Source organism: Nicotiana tomentosiformis, chromosome 8 (assembly GCF_000390325.3).
Source record: "Nicotiana tomentosiformis chromosome 8, ASM39032v3, whole genome shotgun sequence".
Lineage (NCBI taxonomy): Eukaryota > Viridiplantae > Streptophyta > Magnoliopsida > Solanales > Solanaceae > Nicotiana > Nicotiana tomentosiformis.
In genome coordinates this window covers 87,730,082-87,750,574 of record NC_090819.1, presented here as the reverse complement: position 1 = coordinate 87,750,574, position 20,493 = coordinate 87,730,082, and the positions used below count along the sequence as shown (strand labels likewise).

General features: G+C 28.6%; 4 protein-coding genes across 4 annotated transcripts; all 4 read left to right on the top strand.

Annotated features, from left to right (window-relative positions):
- The first annotated feature begins 5,126 nt into the window (after positions 1-5,126).
- LOC138897790 (cilia- and flagella-associated protein 45-like) lies at positions 5,127-5,570 on the top strand. Its single transcript, XM_070183804.1, has one exon. It carries the CDS (start codon positions 5,127-5,129, stop codon positions 5,568-5,570), a length of 444 nt encoding a protein of 147 aa, XP_070039905.1.
- Positions 5,571-5,685: 115 nt separating this feature from the next.
- On the top strand, positions 5,686-6,156 carry LOC138897789 (uncharacterized). The gene has a single exon (XM_070183803.1). The coding sequence runs from the start codon at positions 5,686-5,688 to the stop codon at positions 6,154-6,156; it is 471 nt and encodes a 156-aa protein (XP_070039904.1).
- A 3,853-nt stretch (positions 6,157-10,009) lies between these two features.
- Positions 10,010-10,453, top strand: LOC138897788 (cilia- and flagella-associated protein 45-like). The gene has a single exon (XM_070183802.1). It carries the CDS (start codon positions 10,010-10,012, stop codon positions 10,451-10,453), a length of 444 nt encoding a protein of 147 aa, XP_070039903.1.
- Positions 10,454-10,568: 115 nt separating this feature from the next.
- LOC138897787 (uncharacterized) lies at positions 10,569-11,039 on the top strand. Its single transcript, XM_070183801.1, has one exon. It carries the CDS (start codon positions 10,569-10,571, stop codon positions 11,037-11,039), a length of 471 nt encoding a protein of 156 aa, XP_070039902.1.
- Positions 11,040-20,493: the final 9,454 nt, after the last annotated feature.

Sequence of the window (20,493 nt, the reverse complement as noted above, 5' to 3'; positions counted from 1 at the left end):
ATAATAACAAAAACTCATTGGTGGTTTACTACACCATGCAAACAAAAAATAGGAGCAAAAAGAGTAAGAAATAAAATAAGAAAAACAACACCGTGGATTAAAGGAAGTGAAAAGGTAACCCAAAAATTAGAAAATGAAAAAATAAATGAGCAACAAATAGAATTAATAATATTTGCTATAAATAAGATAAAAATAATTCAAGACAAATTAGAATCATTATATAATGAAAATCCCCTTCAAGGATGGGATAAACATAAAACGAAAGTAAAAATAGAATTAATAGATGAAAATAGTATAATAACACAGAAACCATTAAAATATAATTTTAATGATCTAGAAGAATTCAAAATGCATATAAAAGAACTATTAAAAAATAATTATATACAGGAAAGTAATAGTAAACATAATAGCCCAGCATTTATAGTAAATAAACATAATGAGCAAAAAAGAGGTAAAAGTAGAATGGTAATAGATTATAGGAATTTAAATGCAAAAACAAAAACATATAATTACCCGATACCAAATAAAATATTAAAAATAAGGCAAGTACAAGGATATAATTACTTCAGTAAATTCGATTGTAAATCAGGATTTTATCACCTAAAATTAGAAGAAGAATCTAAAAAATTAACAGCTTTTACAGTACCACAAGGATTTTATGAATGGAACGTTTTACCATTTGGATATAAAAATGCACCAGGAAGATACCAACATTTTATGGATAGCTATTTTAATCAATTAGAAAACTGTATAATCTACATAGACGATATACTACTATACTCAAGGACACAAGATCAACATATAAAATTATTAGAAAAATTCATACATATAATAGAATCCTCAGGAATTAGCCTTAGTAAAAATAAGGCAGAAATACTTAAAAATCAGGTGGAATTCTTAGGAATTCAAATAGATAAAAATGGAATTAAAATGCAAACACATATAGTACAAAAAATAATAAATTTAAATGAAACCCTAGATACAAAAAAGAAATTACAATCATTCTTAGGATTAGTTAACCAAGTTAGAGAATATATACCTAAATTGGCAGAAAATTTAAAACCTTTACAGAAAAAATTAAAGAAAGATATAGAATATCACTTTGATGAAAAAGACAAAACATATATACAAAAAATAAAAGATATGTGTAAAAAATTACCAAAACTATATTTTCCAGATGAAAATAGAGAATTTATATATATAGTAGAGACAGACTCAAGTAACCATAGTTATGGAGGAGTACTTAAATACAAATATAAGGATGAAAAAATAGAACATCACTGTAGATATTATTCAGGATCATTTACGGAACCACAGTTAAAATGGGAAATAAATAGAAAAGAATTATTAGCTTTATATAAGTGTTTATTATCGTTTGAACCATATATAGTATATAACAAATTTATTGTTAGAACAGATAACACACAAGTTAAATGGTGGATAACCAAAAAGGTACAAGACTCAGTTACAACGAAAGAAATACGAAGACTCGTATTAAATATACTAAATTTCACATTTACAATAGAAATAATTCCTACTGACAAGAATGTGATTGCAGATTACTTATCAAGACAAAAGTACACAAACAAATGAAGAAGAAACTACACAAGACCTATTTTCAATACTTACTACACTATCACTACAAATGACGGAAGTAGAAAAGAGGTTGCAGATTATAGAAGCAAAAAACCTAAGCCAGCAGCATGGCTCAAAACATGCGGAACTAAGCCAGCAGCATGGCTCAAAACATGCGGACCTAGGAGGTGACGTTGGGAAACACCTAAAAACCCAAAACCTACAAACTAACACTATTTTACATACAGCTGCAGGTACATCAACATCAGCAATAAGAAAAGGAAAACATACAAATACAAATATGAACGCCATGTTCAACAAGCCATATACCCCAAAATCCCAAAATCCTTTGACACCATCACCACAAACAACTAGCTATAGAGAAAGCTTAAACCAGGAAAAACAAACCTACGATTATATTACCAACAGCTATATACAAAATATCCACAAGATTCAAACCTTTTTAAACCTAAATCCGAGATCAAAAACAATCCAAAACCCAAAAACAGACTATATAACACAACCATTACAAGGATACAACCGACTGATTGCCCAACCAGGGACGAATGCAAATTTAGTTAAAACATGTTACAATTACGGACTATTAAGTACAGTGTACACACAAACCGGACAAGAAATAGCTACAATACCAGAGCTATATAGTGCCTTTACTACCTACAAGAGAATCACCAAAGGAGACCTATTTTATATAAAATTTTATGTAGCACCAGCAGAGATACTCTATAACGAGATAAAACCAATAATCCAAGTTATTAAATTAGGACTAACTAGAGAAATGATTATCCCAGAAAATGTACAAATACAACCAGAAATACCCAAACCTGATATACCAGCATTCTACTCAAACAAAAGAATTATAGGACTATCAACCATTCTAAGTGAACTAGTCAACAATTATGTAGAAGAAAAACCTATTTGGGGATACCAATCCCGAGAACACACGATGATCTACACCCATTCAAAAAACCTAAGGGAAAACGACATGGAAGAGATACGGAGATGGATTAAAACATTAATCCAACCAGAAGAAGCACCCATTACAAGAGCTATTAGAGGAGAATTTATTTCTCAAAACTTAATGACAAGATACTGCAAACAAATTAGTCCAATCTACTCAGAGCACATATGTTCGAAATGTCAAGGAGAGAAAAACATAGTTCCAGAAATCAAATTTGAAGAAGAAGAAAACTAAAAAGATACGCAACAAAATATCAAGAAAGAGACAAAGGAATCTTACAACAAAAGCTACAAGACAAAAACAAAAGGACAGCTAGCAGGATCGGCAGGACCCAAGAAGAAGCAGAAAATGACATAAAGAAAAAAGCTATGTAATTATTAAAGCAACTTTTGACTTTATGTAAATTATTTTCCGTCTTTTAGTTTTTAAGTTGTTGTTGTGAGTCCCACTTTATCACTACCACTGTCAGTGGAAAAACTGTTGGGAACGCGTCTTTTACTTTAATTTTAGACCGTCCAAGTGTAAAGTTAGGAGGACGATGTTTGGATTAGTTTCCGTTATAAATAGACAGCCCTTAAGGCTTAGAGGGACACACCTTACCTTACCCCTTTCACATCCTTCTGAAAAAACTCTCTTGTAACCTCTCTTGTAAAAATCTATTCAGTGAAATAAATTAACATCTTTAATCTATGGAGCAATCCAAACCTATGAAAGAAGAAATCCCCGATATACAGTATCAAGTAAGTTTTTTTTTAAATATGTATAGCTAAATACATATATTCCTGAAATCTCTAGATTATCATAATTGTTATCATGTTATAACTGTTATTTAGAATAATTTTAGTAAGTTTGCCATGAATAATTATGCTGAGAGTAGTTTAAGCCCAGACTATGCCATCCTAAGGGTGAAACCAGTAAGGCAGAAGGCCGTGGTAGGGAAGTAACCAGAGTTGAGGCGCTGTTAGGGTAAAACGATTGAAGCAAAAAATCATGGTAGTGACTAAAAGAATTGTTCTTAATAACTTGTTATAGGATGACGATAAACATGATAAACGAAGAGATTAAAGGAATATTTTTAGCCAAAACATCAAACAAAAATGGATCATCCTTACATCTTAGATAACACTGATGAATATAAAATAACCATTTTACACATACTTAGATCACTAAATAATGATATCAAAAATATAATATTTGACAAATTACTTATGAACGAAATACTAGAACTAATGACCCAACAATGGTATGATTTAGCAGAATTATCTGACTTAGAAGAAGAGAATACAATAAGCCTATCTGAATTTGATATACTTACAGAGGATATATATTCAGACTAGATGAACCTAACAGAAACCCGAAAAATAATAGAATTACAAGAACATAGATTACATCAAAATATGCAATTATATCAAGAATCTAAAGATCTAATCTTTTTAGAACATATAAGAGATAATATAAAACAATTAAAAGAACTACATAATAAGGATAAACTAGAAAAACTAAATATAAACAAATTAATAACATTCTTCCAACTCCAAAAAATTAATATAAACGAATATATAGAAACAGGAGAAATAGAATATGTAGAATATATAACAAATTGTAAAATAGAAATATCAAAATTAGAATCTATAATAAGAGAATATTATGATTAAGCATGATAAATCAAGAATATTTATCATACTGGATAGAAATTACGGAAAAAATAGAAGCTTTAGAACAACAACTAAAATTAACAATCAATACTTACTTAATAACAAAGGATATAGACCTTCTGATAAATATACAACAAGACATAACGGAAATATTAAAAATAAAACCGTTACAAACAGAATATTACAATAAAATATTTACAATATAAAAATAGTCATAAATACAACAAATCCACTAAAGACTAAACAAAAATATAATCTGAACCACTTTTAAAGAATGATAGAAAAATACAGAATAACTACTTACATGACAAAAAGAATGCTAGAAAAATATAAAATACTAGTCCTATATTTTATCAAAGAATTAAAACCTACTGACATAAAAATAGATATTTGGGAAAAAATACTTAAATACGAAAAAGAAGTAGAAGACCCACAAAATACATACGATTTGGTAGAAGAATATTCAGACTTATGAAGATTTATGAACAAAAGCTAATCGGAGCTAAATCCGACCCACAAACCCCCCAAAATGGTATCAGAGCTATAACAAATAAATATAATATACCAATTATAATTGATAAAAATAATAAAAAATTAACAAGTAAAAATCCTAAAAAAGAAAAGAAAACAATAACAAAATTACAGGAATTATATAAAGAATATAAAACCACGAAAAAGGACAAATTAATAAACAAAATGTCAAAACTAGAATATAAGTATATCTTACAACTTAAGATTAAACATAAAATATGAATAAAGAAGAATTTGCGGTAGACGAAAAAACATACGAAAATTTGGATGGATTAAAAATAAAAATAATAACTTCAAATATAGGAAGAAGATATAAGAAAGTAGGAGAAAACATATATTTAATGTTAGAAAAAGAAACTGCAAGATTAGAAGATAGTTTAACAGCAATGACAAGAATAATAAAAGAAAATGAAGAAATTGATAGGAAAAATGAAATTGAAAAAATTAGGCAACAAGCTAAAAAAGAATTACAGCAAGTGGAAGAAAACAAAAACACCAGGATAATGGAATTAGAAAAAGAATTAGCAATATTAAAAGAATTGTATGAAAACAAACAGAGAGAAAGAGAAAAGAAAAAAGAATTAGAGCAAGAAGAAAGATTGAAGGAAGAAATAGAAAAATTTAGGGAAAAATTAAAAGAGGACAAATTAAAAGAGGACATAGAAGTAAAACTTGAAGAAATAAATGAAACTAATAATGAAAATGAACAGAATACAGAAAGTTCAGAAGATTCAGAAATAAGTGAAACATATACAGAACTTATAACTAAAACAAATAACATAATAAATCCAGAAATATATGCCGGAGATATAAACATAAAATATGAATAAAGAAGAATTTGCGGTAGACGAAAAAACATACGAAAATTTGGATGGATTAAAAATAAAAATAATAACTTCAAATATAGGAAGAAGATATAAGAAAGTAGGAGAAAACATATATTTAATGTTAGAAAAAGAAACTGCAAGATTAGAAGATAGTTTAACAGCAATGACAAGAATAATAAAAGAAAATGAAGAAATTGATAGGAAAAATGAAATTGAAAAAATTAGGCAACAAGCTAAAAAAGAATTACAGCAAGTGGAAGAAAACAAAAACACCAGGATAATGGAATTAGAAAAAGAATTAGCAATATTAAAAGAATTGTATGAAAACAAACAGAGAGAAAGAGAAAAGAAAAAAGAATTAGAGCAAGAAGAAAGATTGAAGGAAGAAATAGAAAAATTTAGGGAAAAATTAAAAGAGGACATAGAAGTAAAACTTGAAGAAATAAATGAAACTAATAATGAAAATGAACAGAATACAGAAAGTTCAGAAGATTCAGAAATAAGTGAAACATATACAGAACTTATAACTAAAACAAATAACATAGTTATGGAGGAGTACTTAAATACAAATATAAGGATGAAAAAATAGAACATCACTGTAGATATTATTCAGGATCATTTACGGAACCACAGTTAAAATGGGAAATAAATAGAAAAGAATTATTAGCTTTATATAAGTGTTTATTATCGTTTGAACCATATATAGTATATAACAAATTTATTGTTAGAATAGATAACACACAAGTTAAATGGTGGATAACCAAAAAGGTACAAGACTCAGTTACAACGAAAGAAATACGAAGACTCGTATTAAATATACTAAATTTCACATTTACAATAGAAATAATTCCTACTGACAAGAATGTGATTGCAGATTACTTATCAAGACAAAAGTACACAAACAAATGAAGAAGAAACTACACAAGACCTATTTTCAATACTTACTACACTATCACTACAAATGACGGAAGTAGAAAAGAGGTTGCAGATTATAGAAGCAAAAAACCTAAGCCAGCAGCATGGCTCAAAACATGCGGAACTAAGCCAGCAGCATGGCTCAAAACATGCGGACCTAGGAGGTGACGTTGGGAAACACCTAAAAACCCAAAACCTACAAACTAACACTATTTTACATACAGCTGCAGGTACATCAACATCAGCAATAAGAAAAGGAAAACATACAAATACAAATATGAACGCCATGTTCAACAAGCCATATACCCCAAAATCCCAAAATCCTTTGACACCATCACCACAAACAACTAGCTATAGAGAAAGCTTAAACCAGGAAAAACAAACCTACGATTATATTACCAACAGCTATATACAAAATATCCACAAGATTCAAACCTTTTTAAACCTAAATCCGAGATCAAAAACAATCCAAAACCCAAAAACAGACTATATAACACAACCATTACAAGGATACAACCGACTGATTGCCCAACCAGGGACGAATGCAAATTTAGTTAAAACATGTTACAATTACGGACTATTAAGTACAGTGTACACACAAACCGGACAAGAAATAGCTACAATACCAGAGCTATATAGTGCCTTTACTACCTACAAGAGAATCACCAAAGGAGACCTATTTTATATAAAATTTTATGTAGCACCAGCAGAGATACTCTATAACGAGATAAAACCAATAATCCAAGTTATTAAATTAGGACTAACTAGAGAAATGATTATCCCAGAAAATGTACAAATACAACCAGAAATACCCAAACCTGATATACCAGCATTCTACTCAAACAAAAGAATTATAGGACTATCAACCATTCTAAGTGAACTAGTCAACAATTATGTAGAAGAAAAACCTATTTGGAGATACCAATCCCGAGAACACACGATGATCTACACCCATTCAAAAAACCTAAGGGAAAACGACATGGAAGAGATACGGAGATGGATTAAAACATTAATCCAACCAGAAGAAGCACCCATTACAAGAGCTATTAGAGGAGAATTTATTTCTCAAAACTTAATGACAAGATACTGCAAACAAATTAGTCCAATCTACTCAGAGCACATATGTTCGAAATGTCAAGGAGAGAAAAACATAGTTCCAGAAATCAAATTTGAAGAAGAAGAAAACTAAAAAGATACGCAACAAAATATCAAGAAAGAGACAAAGGAATCTTACAACAAAAGCTACAAGACAAAAACAAAAGGACAGCTAGCAGGATCGGCAGGACCCAAGAAGAAGCAGAAAATGACATAAAGAAAAAAGCTATGTAATTATTAAAGCAACTTTTGACTTTATGTAAATTATTTTCCGTCTTTTAGTTTTTAAGTTGTTGTTGTGAGTCCCACTTTATCACTACCACTGTCAGTGGAAAAACTGTTGGGAACGCGTCTTTTACTTTAATTTTAGACCGTCCAAGTGTAAAGTTAGGAGGACGATGTTTGGATTAGTTTCCGTTATAAATAGACAGCCCTTAAGGCTTAGAGGGACACACCTTACCTTACCCCTTTCACATCCTTCTGAAAAAACTCTCTTGTAACCTCTCTTGTAAAAATCTATTCAGTGAAATAAATTAACATCTTTAATCTATGGAGCAATCCAAACCTATGAAAGAAGAAATCCCCGATATACAGTATCAAGTAAGTTTTTTTTAAAATATGTATAGCTAAATACATATATTCCTGAAATCTCTAGATTATCATAATTGTTATCATGTTATAACTGTTATTTAGAATAATTTTAGTAAGTTTGCCATGAATAATTATGCTGAGAGTAGTTTAAGCCCAGACTATGCCATCCTAAGGGTGAAACCAGTAAGGCAGAAGGCCGTGGTAGGGAAGTAACCAGAGTTGAGGCGCTGTTAGGGTAAAACGATTGAAGCAAAAAATCATGGTAGTGACTAAAAGAATTGTTCTTAATAACTTGTTATAGGATGACGATAAACATGATAAACGAAGAGATTAAAGGAATATTTTTAGCCAAAACATCAAACAAAAATGGATCATCCTTACATCTTAGATAACACTGATGAATATAAAATAACCATTTTACACATACTTAGATCACTAAATAATGATATCAAAAATATAATATTTGACAAATTACTTATGAACGAAATACTAGAACTAATGACCCAACAATGGTATGATTTAGCAGAATTATCTGACTTAGAAGAAGAGAATACAATAAGCCTATCTGAATTTGATATACTTACAGAGGATATATATTCAGACTAGATGAACCTAACAGAAACCCGAAAAATAATAGAATTACAAGAACATAGATTACATCAAAATATGCAATTATATCAAGAATCTAAAGATCTAATCTTTTTAGAACATATAAGAGATAATATAAAACAATTAAAAGAACTACATAATAAGGATAAACTAGAAAAACTAAATATAAACAAATTAATAACATTCTTCCAACTCCAAAAAATTAATATAAACGAATATATAGAAACAGGAGAAATAGAATATGTAGAATATATAACAAATTGTAAAATAGAAATATCAAAATTAGAATCTATAATAAGAGAATATTATGATTAAGCATGATAAATCAAGAATATTTATCATACTGGATAGAAATTACGGAAAAAATAGAAGCTTTAGAACAACAACTAAAATTAACAATCAATACTTACTTAATAACAAAGGATATAGACCTTCTGATAAATATACAACAAGACATAACGGAAATATTAAAAATAAAACCGTTACAAACAGAATATTACAATAAAATATTTACAATATAAAAATAGTCATAAATACAACAAATCCACTAAAGACTAAACAAAAATATAATCTGAACCACTTTTAAAGAATGATAGAAAAATACAGAATAACTACTTACATGACAAAAAGAATGCTAGAAAAATATAAAATACTAGTCCTATATTTTATCAAAGAATTAAAACCTACTGACATAAAAATAGATATTTGGGAAAAAATACTTAAATACGAAAAAGAAGTAGAAGACCCACAAAATACATACGATTTGGTAGAAGAATATTCAGACTTATGAAGATTTATGAACAAAAGCTAATCGGAGCTAAATCCGACCCACAAACCCCCCAAAATGGTATCAGAGCTATAACAAATAAATATAATATACCAATTATAATTGATAAAAATAATAAAAAATTAACAAGTAAAAATCCTAAAAAAGAAAAGAAAACAATAACAAAATTACAGGAATTATATAAAGAATATAAAACCACGAAAAAGGACAAATTAATAAACAAAATGTCAAAACTAGAATATAAGTATATCTTACAACTTAAGATTAAACATAAAATATGAATAAAGAAGAATTTGCGGTAGACGAAAAAACATACGAAAATTTGGATGGATTAAAAATAAAAATAATAACTTCAAATATAGGAAGAAGATATAAGAAAGTAGGAGAAAACATATATTTAATGTTAGAAAAAGAAACTGCAAGATTAGAAGATAGTTTAACAGCAATGACAAGAATAATAAAAGAAAATGAAGAAATTGATAGGAAAAATGAAATTGAAAAAATTAGGCAACAAGCTAAAAAAGAATTACAGCAAGTGGAAGAAAACAAAAACACCAGGATAATGGAATTAGAAAAAGAATTAGCAATATTAAAAGAATTGTATGAAAACAAACAGAGAGAAAGAGAAAAGAAAAAAGAATTAGAGCAAGAAGAAAGATTGAAGGAAGAAATAGAAAAATTTAGGGAAAAATTAAAAGAGGACAAATTAAAAGAGGACATAGAAGTAAAACTTGAAGAAATAAATGAAACTAATAATGAAAATGAACAGAATACAGAAAGTTCAGAAGATTCAGAAATAAGTGAAACATATACAGAACTTATAACTAAAACAAATAACATAATAAATCCAGAAATATATGCCGGAGATATAAACATAAAATATGAATAAAGAAGAATTTGCGGTAGACGAAAAAACATACGAAAATTTGGATGGATTAAAAATAAAAATAATAACTTCAAATATAGGAAGAAGATATAAGAAAGTAGGAGAAAACATATATTTAATGTTAGAAAAAGAAACTGCAAGATTAGAAGATAGTTTAACAGCAATGACAAGAATAATAAAAGAAAATGAAGAAATTGATAGGAAAAATGAAATTGAAAAAATTAGGCAACAAGCTAAAAAAGAATTACAGCAAGTGGAAGAAAACAAAAACACCAGGATAATGGAATTAGAAAAAGAATTAGCAATATTAAAAGAATTGTATGAAAACAAACAGAGAGAAAGAGAAAAGAAAAAAGAATTAGAGCAAGAAGAAAGATTGAAGGAAGAAATAGAAAAATTTAGGGAAAAATTAAAAGAGGACATAGAAGTAAAACTTGAAGAAATAAATGAAACTAATAATGAAAATGAACAGAATACAGAAAGTTCAGAAGATTCAGAAATAAGTGAAACATATACAGAACTTATAACTAAAACAAATAACATAGTTATGGAGGAGTACTTAAATACAAATATAAGGATGAAAAAATAGAACATCACTGTAGATATTATTCAGGATCATTTACGGAACCACAGTTAAAATGGGAAATAAATAGAAAAGAATTATTAGCTTTATATAAGTGTTTATTATCGTTTGAACCATATATAGTATATAACAAATTTATTGTTAGAATAGATAACACACAAGTTAAATGGTGGATAACCAAAAAGGTACAAGACTCAGTTACAACGAAAGAAATACGAAGACTCGTATTAAATATACTAAATTTCACATTTACAATAGAAATAATTCCTACTGACAAGAATGTGATTGCAGATTACTTATCAAGACAAAAGTACACAAACAAATGAAGAAGAAACTACACAAGACCTATTTTCAATACTTACTACACTATCACTACAAATGACGGAAGTAGAAAAGAGGTTGCAGATTATAGAAGCAAAAAACCTAAGCCAGCAGCATGGCTCAAAACATGCGGAACTAAGCCAGCAGCATGGCTCAAAACATGCGGACCTAGGAGGTGACGTTGGGAAACACCTAAAAACCCAAAACCTACAAACTAACACTATTTTACATACAGCTGCAGGTACATCAACATCAGCAATAAGAAAAGGAAAACATACAAATACAAATATGAACGCCATGTTCAACAAGCCATATACCCCAAAATCCCAAAATCCTTTGACACCATCACCACAAACAACTAGCTATAGAGAAAGCTTAAACCAGGAAAAACAAACCTACGATTATATTACCAACAGCTATATACAAAATATCCACAAGATTCAAACCTTTTTAAACCTAAATCCGAGATCAAAAACAATCCAAAACCCAAAAACAGACTATATAACACAACCATTACAAGGATACAACCGACTGATTGCCCAACCAGGGACGAATGCAAATTTAGTTAAAACATGTTACAATTACGGACTATTAAGTACAGTGTACACACAAACCGGACAAGAAATAGCTACAATACCAGAGCTATATAGTGCCTTTACTACCTACAAGAGAATCACCAAAGGAGACCTATTTTATATAAAATTTTATGTAGCACCAGCAGAGATACTCTATAACGAGATAAAACCAATAATCCAAGTTATTAAATTAGGACTAACTAGAGAAATGATTATCCCAGAAAATGTACAAATACAACCAGAAATACCCAAACCTGATATACCAGCATTCTACTCAAACAAAAGAATTATAGGACTATCAACCATTCTAAGTGAACTAGTCAACAATTATGTAGAAGAAAAACCTATTTGGAGATACCAATCCCGAGAACACACGATGATCTACACCCATTCAAAAAACCTAAGGGAAAACGACATGGAAGAGATACGGAGATGGATTAAAACATTAATCCAACCAGAAGAAGCACCCATTACAAGAGCTATTAGAGGAGAATTTATTTCTCAAAACTTAATGACAAGATACTGCAAACAAATTAGTCCAATCTACTCAGAGCACATATGTTCGAAATGTCAAGGAGAGAAAAACATAGTTCCAGAAATCAAATTTGAAGAAGAAGAAAACTAAAAAGATACGCAACAAAATATCAAGAAAGAGACAAAGGAATCTTACAACAAAAGCTACAAGACAAAAACAAAAGGACAGCTAGCAGGATCGGCAGGACCCAAGAAGAAGCAGAAAATGACATAAAGAAAAAAGCTATGTAATTATTAAAGCAACTTTTGACTTTATGTAAATTATTTTCCGTCTTTTAGTTTTTAAGTTGTTGTTGTGAGTCCCACTTTATCACTACCACTGTCAGTGGAAAAACTGTTGGGAACGCGTCTTTTACTTTAATTTTAGACCGTCCAAGTGTAAAGTTAGGAGGACGATGTTTGGATTAGTTTCCGTTATGAATTAGAAACAGAAATAGAATCAGAAAAAGAACTATCAGATATAGAGGAAAATGACTGAAAACGATATACAAATAATAAGCAGAGAAGAATATAAGGATGAAGAATCAAGTGAACAAAAAGTAATATTTGATAATGATATTTTTGAAAAAATAAAAGGAAAAGATTTAGATTTAAGCATCGGTAAAATATTAGAAGTACCAACAATAAAAAACTGGTTCAAAATTAAAAAAGAAGAATATTATGTAATAAGTCAAAAAGAACATATAATAGATTGTAAATATACTAGAGGAAAAGCTAAAATACCTATAATAAATAAAAGAACAATAAATAAAGAAATTCAGAATATAAAAGCAAAAAATCCGATCAAATATGTACACTTAGGAGGAACAGAAATACTTATAAAAGCCTGTTTTAGAGAAGGGATAGATACACCAATAGAAATATATTTAGCAGATGATAGAATAGTACAACCTATAGAAAAGAGTATAATTTGTGCAATAAAAGGAAATTTGATATACCAAAAATTTAAATTTATAATTAGTGCTAACTATACAGTAGCATTAAAAGATGCTAATATAGATAAATCACTAGTATTGTACTGGAAAATCTAGAGATTTCAGGAATATATGTATTTAGCTATACATATTTTAAAAAAAACTTACTTGATACTGTATATCGGGGATTTCTTCTTTCATAGGTTTGGATTGCTCCATAGATTAAAGATGTTAATTTATTTCACTGAATAGATTTTTACAAGAGAGGTTACAAGAGAGTTTTTTCAGAAGGATGTGAAAGGGGTAAGGTAAGGTGTGTCCCTCTAAGCCTTAAGGGCTGTCTATTTATAATCTTAAGTTGTAAGATATACTTATATTCTAGTTTTGACATTTTGTTTATTAATTTGTCCTTTTTCGTGGTTTTATATTCTTTATATAATTCCTGTAATTTTGTTATTGTTTTCTTTTCTTTTTTAGGATTTTTACTTGTTAATTTTTTATTATTTTTATCAATTATAATTGGTATATTATATTTATTTGTTATAGCTCTGATACCATTTTGGGGGGTTTGTGGGTCGGATTTAGCTCCGATTAGCTTTTGTTCATAAATCTTCATAAGTCTGAATATTCTTCTACCAAATCGTATGTATTTTGTGGGTCTTCTACTTCTTTTTCGTATTTAAGTATTTTTTCCCAAATATCTATTTTTATGTCAGTAGGTTTTAATTCTTTGATAAAATATAGGACTAGTATTTTATATTTTTCTAGCATTCTTTTTGTCATGTAAGTAGTTATTCTGTATTTTTCTATCATTCTTTAAAAGTGGTTCAGATTATATTTTTGTTTAGTCTTTAGTGGATTTGTTGTATTTATGACTATTTTTATATTGTAAATATTTTATTGTAATATTCTGTTTGTAACGGTTTTATTTTTAATATTTCCGTTATGTCTTGTTGTATATTTATCAGAAGGTCTATATCCTTTGTTATTAAGTAAGTATTGATTGTTAATTTTAGTTGTTGTTCTAAAGCTTCTATTTTTTCCGTAATTTCTATCCAGTATGATAAATATTCTTGATTTATCATGCTTAATCATAATATTCTCTTATTATAGATTCTAATTTTGATATTTCTATTTTACAATTTGTTATATATTCTACATATTCTATTTCTCCTGTTTCTATATATTCGTTTATATTAATTTTTTGGAGTTGGAAGAATGTTATTAATTTGTTTATATTTAGTTTTTCTAGTTTATCCTTATTATGTAGTTCTTTTAATTGTTTTATATTATCTCTTATATGTTCTAAAAAGATTAGATCTTTAGATTCTTGATATAATTGCATATTTTGATGTAATCTATGTTCTTGTAATTCTATTATTTTTCGGGTTTCTGTTAGGTTCATCTAGTCTGAATATATATCCTCTGTAAGTATATCAAATTCAGATAGGCTTATTGTATTCTCTTCTTCTAAGTCAGATAATTCTGCTAAATCATACCATTGTTGGGTCATTAGTTCTAGTATTTCGTTCATAAGTAATTTGTCAAATATTATATTTTTGATATCATTATTTAGTGATCTAAGTATGTGTAAAATGGTTATTTTATATTCATCAGTGTTATCTAAGATGTAAGGATGATCCATTTTTGTTTGATGTTTTGGCTAAAAATATTCCTTTAATCTCTTCGTTTATCATGTTTATCGTCATCCTATAACAAGTTATTAAGAACAATTCTTTTAGTCACTACCATGATTTTTTGCTTCAATCGTTTTACCCTAACAGTATTGTACTGGAAAATGTCAGGAATAGAGCTGGCACCAGGAAGTAAAATATTTACAGCAAAATGTAAAAATTTATATATATTAACAACCAATCACAAAATAACAGCACGAAATAAGATTGAAAAAATAAAGATAGAAAACCCATTTGATACTATAATATCAGTCATAGACAATAATGATTATAGTTACAAAGATATAGATATGGAAGGAGATTTAGAAATAGTAAGAGAAAGACTAAGCACATCTAAAAGAATAAATTATGAATCCCCACAAACTACATCTTCAAGAGCAAGTACCTCGAGAAGATTAGAATATACAAACCCACAAAGATTAATAAAAGAACCGGAGTTACACAACTATTATATAACAGGAGTAATAGATCAAAGAAAATACCTAATAATGATAAATACTGGACAAGAAGACAATTATATAACTAAAGAACTAGTTAAAGAAAGTGAAATAATAACTACAGAAACAATATGCCCAGGATTACCTAAAAATTTGGTAGGAACAGAAGAAATAACAAAGAAGGAACTAATTATTGGAGGAATCCCAGTAGAAATAGAATTTAATATTTACCAAGGAAATGAAAATATTACCTTAGGAATAAAATGGTTAGAAACAGTTAAACCATATAACCTAGGAGATAGACATCTTATAATAACATATAAAAATAAGAAAATAACAATTGAAAGAACCTTAACATGACAAAAATATATATACTAGCAAAAATAATAATAGAAGGATATTACAGCAGATATTATACACCCATGATAGATACAGGAGCAGGAGTAAATGTATGCAGACATAACTGTTTACCTGAAGATAAATGGGAAAAATTATTAACACCTATTGTGGTAACAGGATTTAACAATGAAGGAAGCTTGATAACGCAAAAAGCAAAAAATATAAAAATACAAATATGGGATAAAATACTAACTATGGATGAAATATATAGTTATGAATTTACAAATAAAGATATATTAATAGGAATGCCCTTTTTAGATAAATTATACCCACATATAATAACAAAAACTCATTGGTGGTTTACTACACCATGCAAACAAAAAATAGGAGCAAAAAGAGTAAGAAATAAAATAAGAAAAACAACACCGTGGATTAAAGGAAGTGAAAAGGTAACCCAAAAATTAGAAAATGAAAAAATAAATGAGCAACAAATAGAATTAATAATATTTGCTATAAATAAGATAAAAATAATTCAAGACAAATTAGAATCATTATATAATGAAAATCCCCTTCAAGGATGGGATAAACATAAAACGAAAGTAAAAATAGAATTAATAGATGAAAATAGTATAATAACACAGAAACCATTAAAATATAATTTTAATGATCTAGAAGAATTCAAAATGCATATAAAAGAACTATTAAAAAATAATTATATACAGGAAAGTAATAGTAAACATAATAGCCCAGCATTTATAGTAAATAAACATAATGAGCAAAAAAGAGGTAAAAGTAGAATGGTAATAGATTATAGGAATTTAAATGCAAAAACAAAAACATATAATTACCCGATACCAAATAAAATATTAAAAATAAGGCAAGTACAAGGATATAATTACTTCAGTAAATTCGATTGTAAATCAGGATTTTATCACCTAAAATTAGAAGAAGAATCTAAAAAATTAACAGCTTTTACAGTACCACAAGGATTTTATGAATGGAACGTTTTACCATTTGGATATAAAAATGCACCAGGAAGATACCAACATTTTATGGATAGCTATTTTAATCAATTAGAAAACTGTATAATCTACATAGACGATATACTACTATACTCAAGGACACAAGATCAACATATAAAATTATTAGAAAAATTCATACATATAATAGAATCCTCAGGAATTAGCCTTAGTAAAAATAAGGCAGAAATACTTAAAAATCAGGTGGAATTCTTAGGAATTCAAATAGATAAAAATGGAATTAAAATGCAAACACATATAGTACAAAAAATAATAAATTTAAATGAAACCCTAGATACAAAAAAGAAATTACAATCATTCTTAGGATTAGTTAACCAAGTTAGAGAATATATACCTAAATTGGCAGAAAATTTAAAACCTTTACAGAAAAAATTAAAGAAAGATATAGAATATCACTTTGATGAAAAAGACAAAACATATATACAAAAAATAAAAGATATGTGTAAAAAATTACCAAAACTATATTTTCCAGATGAAAATAGAGAATTTATATATATAGTAGAGACAGACTCAAGTAACCATAGTTATGGAGGAGTACTTAAATACAAATATAAGGATGAAAAAATAGAACATCACTGTAGATATTATTCAGGATCATTTACGGAACCACAGTTAAAATGGGAAATAAATAGAAAAGAATTATTAGCTTTATATAAGTGTTTATTATCGTTTGAACCATATATAGTATATAACAAATTTATTGTTAGAACAGATAACACACAAGTTAAATGGTGGATAACCAAAAAGGTACAAGACTCAGTTACAACGAAAGAAATACGAAGACTCGTATTAAATATACTAAATTTCACATTTACAATAGAAATAATTCCTACTGACAAGAATGTGATTGCAGATTACTTATCAAGACAAAAGTACACAAACAAATGAAGAAGAAACTACACAAGACCTATTTTCAATACTTACTACACTATCACTACAAATGACGGAAGTAGAAAAGAGGTTGCAGATTATAGAAGCAAAAAACCTAAGCCAGCAGCATGGCTCAAAACATGCGGAACTAAGCCAGCAGCATGGCTCAAAACATGCGGACCTAGGAGGTGACGTTGGGAAACACCTAAAAACCCAAAACCTACAAACTAACACTATTTTACATACAGCTGCAGGTACATCAACATCAGCAATAAGAAAAGGAAAACATACAAATACAAATATGAACGCCATGTTCAACAAGCCATATACCCCAAAATCCCAAAATCCTTTGACACCATCACCACAAACAACTAGCTATAGAGAAAGCTTAAACCAGGAAAAACAAACCTACGATTATATTACCAACAGCTATATACAAAATATCCACAAGATTCAAACCTTTTTAAACCTAAATCCGAGATCAAAAACAATCCAAAACCCAAAAACAGACTATATAACACAACCATTACAAGGATACAACCGACTGATTGCCCAACCAGGGACGAATGCAAATTTAGTTAAAACATGTTACAATTACGGACTATTAAGTACAGTGTACACACAAACCGGACAAGAAATAGCTACAATACCAGAGCTATATAGTGCCTTTACTACCTACAAGAGAATCACCAAAGGAGACCTATTTTATATAAAATTTTATGTAGCACCAGCAGAGATACTCTATAACGAGATAAAACCAATAATCCAAGTTATTAAATTAGGACTAACTAGAGAAATGATTATCCCAGAAAATGTACAAATACAACCAGAAATACCCAAACCTGATATACCAGCATTCTACTCAAACAAAAGAATTATAGGACTATCAACCATTCTAAGTGAACTAGTCAACAATTATGTAGAAGAAAAACCTATTTGGGGATACCAATCCCGAGAACACACGATGATCTACACCCATTCAAAAAACCTAAGGGAAAACGACATGGAAGAGATACGGAGATGGATTAAAACATTAATCCAACCAGAAGAAGCACCCATTACAAGAGCTATTAGAGGAGAATTTATTTCTCAAAACTTAATGACAAGATACTGCAAACAAATTAGTCCAATCTACTCAGAGCACATATGTTCGAAATGTCAAGGAGAGAAAAACATAGTTCCAGAAATCAAATTTGAAGAAGAAGAAAACTAAAAAGATACGCAACAAAATATCAAGAAAGAGACAAAGGAATCTTACAACAAAAGCTACAAGACAAAAACAAAAGGACAGCTAGCAGGATCGGCAGGACCCAAGAAGAAGCAGAAAATGACATAAAGAAAAAAGCTATGTAATTATTAAAGCAACTTTTGACTTTATGTAAATTATTTTCCGTCTTTTAGTTTTTAAGTTGTTGTTGTGAGTCCCACTTTATCACTACCACTGTCAGTGGAAAAACTGTTGGGAACGCGTCTTTTACTTTAATTTTAGACCGTCCAAGTGTAAAGTTAGGAGGACGATGTTTGGATTAGTTTCCGTTATAAATAGACAGCCCTTAAGGCTTAGAGGGACACACCTTACCTTACCCCTTTCACATCCTTCTGAAAAAACTCTCTTGTAACCTCTCTTGTAAAAATCTATTCAGTGAAATAAATTAACATCTTTAATCTATGGAGCAATCCAAACCTATGAAAGAAGAAATCCCCGATATACAGTATCAAGTAAGTTTTTTTTAAAATATGTATAGCTAAATACATATATTCCTGAAATCTCTAGATTATCATAATTGTTATCATGTTATAACTGTTATTTAGAATAATTTTAGTAAGTTTGCCATGAATAATTATGCTGAGAGTAGTTTAAGCCCAGACTATGCCATCCTAAGGGTGAAACCAGTAAGGCAGAAGGCCGTGGTAGGGAAGTAACCAGAGTTGAGGCGCTGTTAGGGTAAAACGATTGAAGCAAAAAATCATGGTAGTGACTAAAAGAATTGTTCTTAATAACTTGTTATAGGATGACGATAAACATGATAAACGAAGAGATTAAAGGAATATTTTTAGCCAAAACATCAAACAAAAATGGATCATCCTTACATCTTAGATAACACTGATGAATATAAAATAACCATTTTACACATACTTAGATCACTAAATAATGATATCAAAAATATAATATTTGACAAATTACTTATGAACGAAATACTAGAACTAATGACCCAACAATGGTATGATTTAGCAGAATTATCTGACTTAGAAGAAGAGAATACAATAAGCCTATCTGAATTTGATATACTTACAGAGGATATATATTCAGACTAGATGAACCTAACAGAAACCCGAAAAATAATAGAATTACAAGAACATAGATTACATCAAAATATGCAATTATATCAAGAATCTAAAGATCTAATCTTTTTAGAACATATAAGAGATAATATAAAACAATTAAAAGAACTACATAATAAGGATAAACTAGAAAAACTAAATATAAACAAATTAATAACATTCTTCCAACTCCAAAAAATTAATATAAACGAATATATAGAAACAGGAGAAATAGAATATGTAGAATATATAACAAATTGTAAAATAGAAATATCAAAATTAGAATCTATAATAAGAGAATATTATGATTAAGCATGATAAATCAAGAATATTTATCATACTGGATAGAAATTACGGAAAAAATAGAAGCTTTAGAACAACAACTAAAATTAACAATCAATACTTACTTAATAA

Excerpts from the sequence above, each read along its gene's own strand:
- LOC138897790 (XM_070183804.1), top strand. The coding sequence starts at position 5,127 with ATGACAAGAATAATAAAAGAAAATGAAGAAATTGATAGGAAAAATGAA.
- LOC138897789 (XM_070183803.1), top strand. The coding sequence starts at position 5,686 with ATGTTAGAAAAAGAAACTGCAAGATTAGAAGATAGTTTAACAGCAATG.
- LOC138897788 (XM_070183802.1), top strand. The coding sequence starts at position 10,010 with ATGACAAGAATAATAAAAGAAAATGAAGAAATTGATAGGAAAAATGAA.
- LOC138897787 (XM_070183801.1), top strand. The coding sequence starts at position 10,569 with ATGTTAGAAAAAGAAACTGCAAGATTAGAAGATAGTTTAACAGCAATG.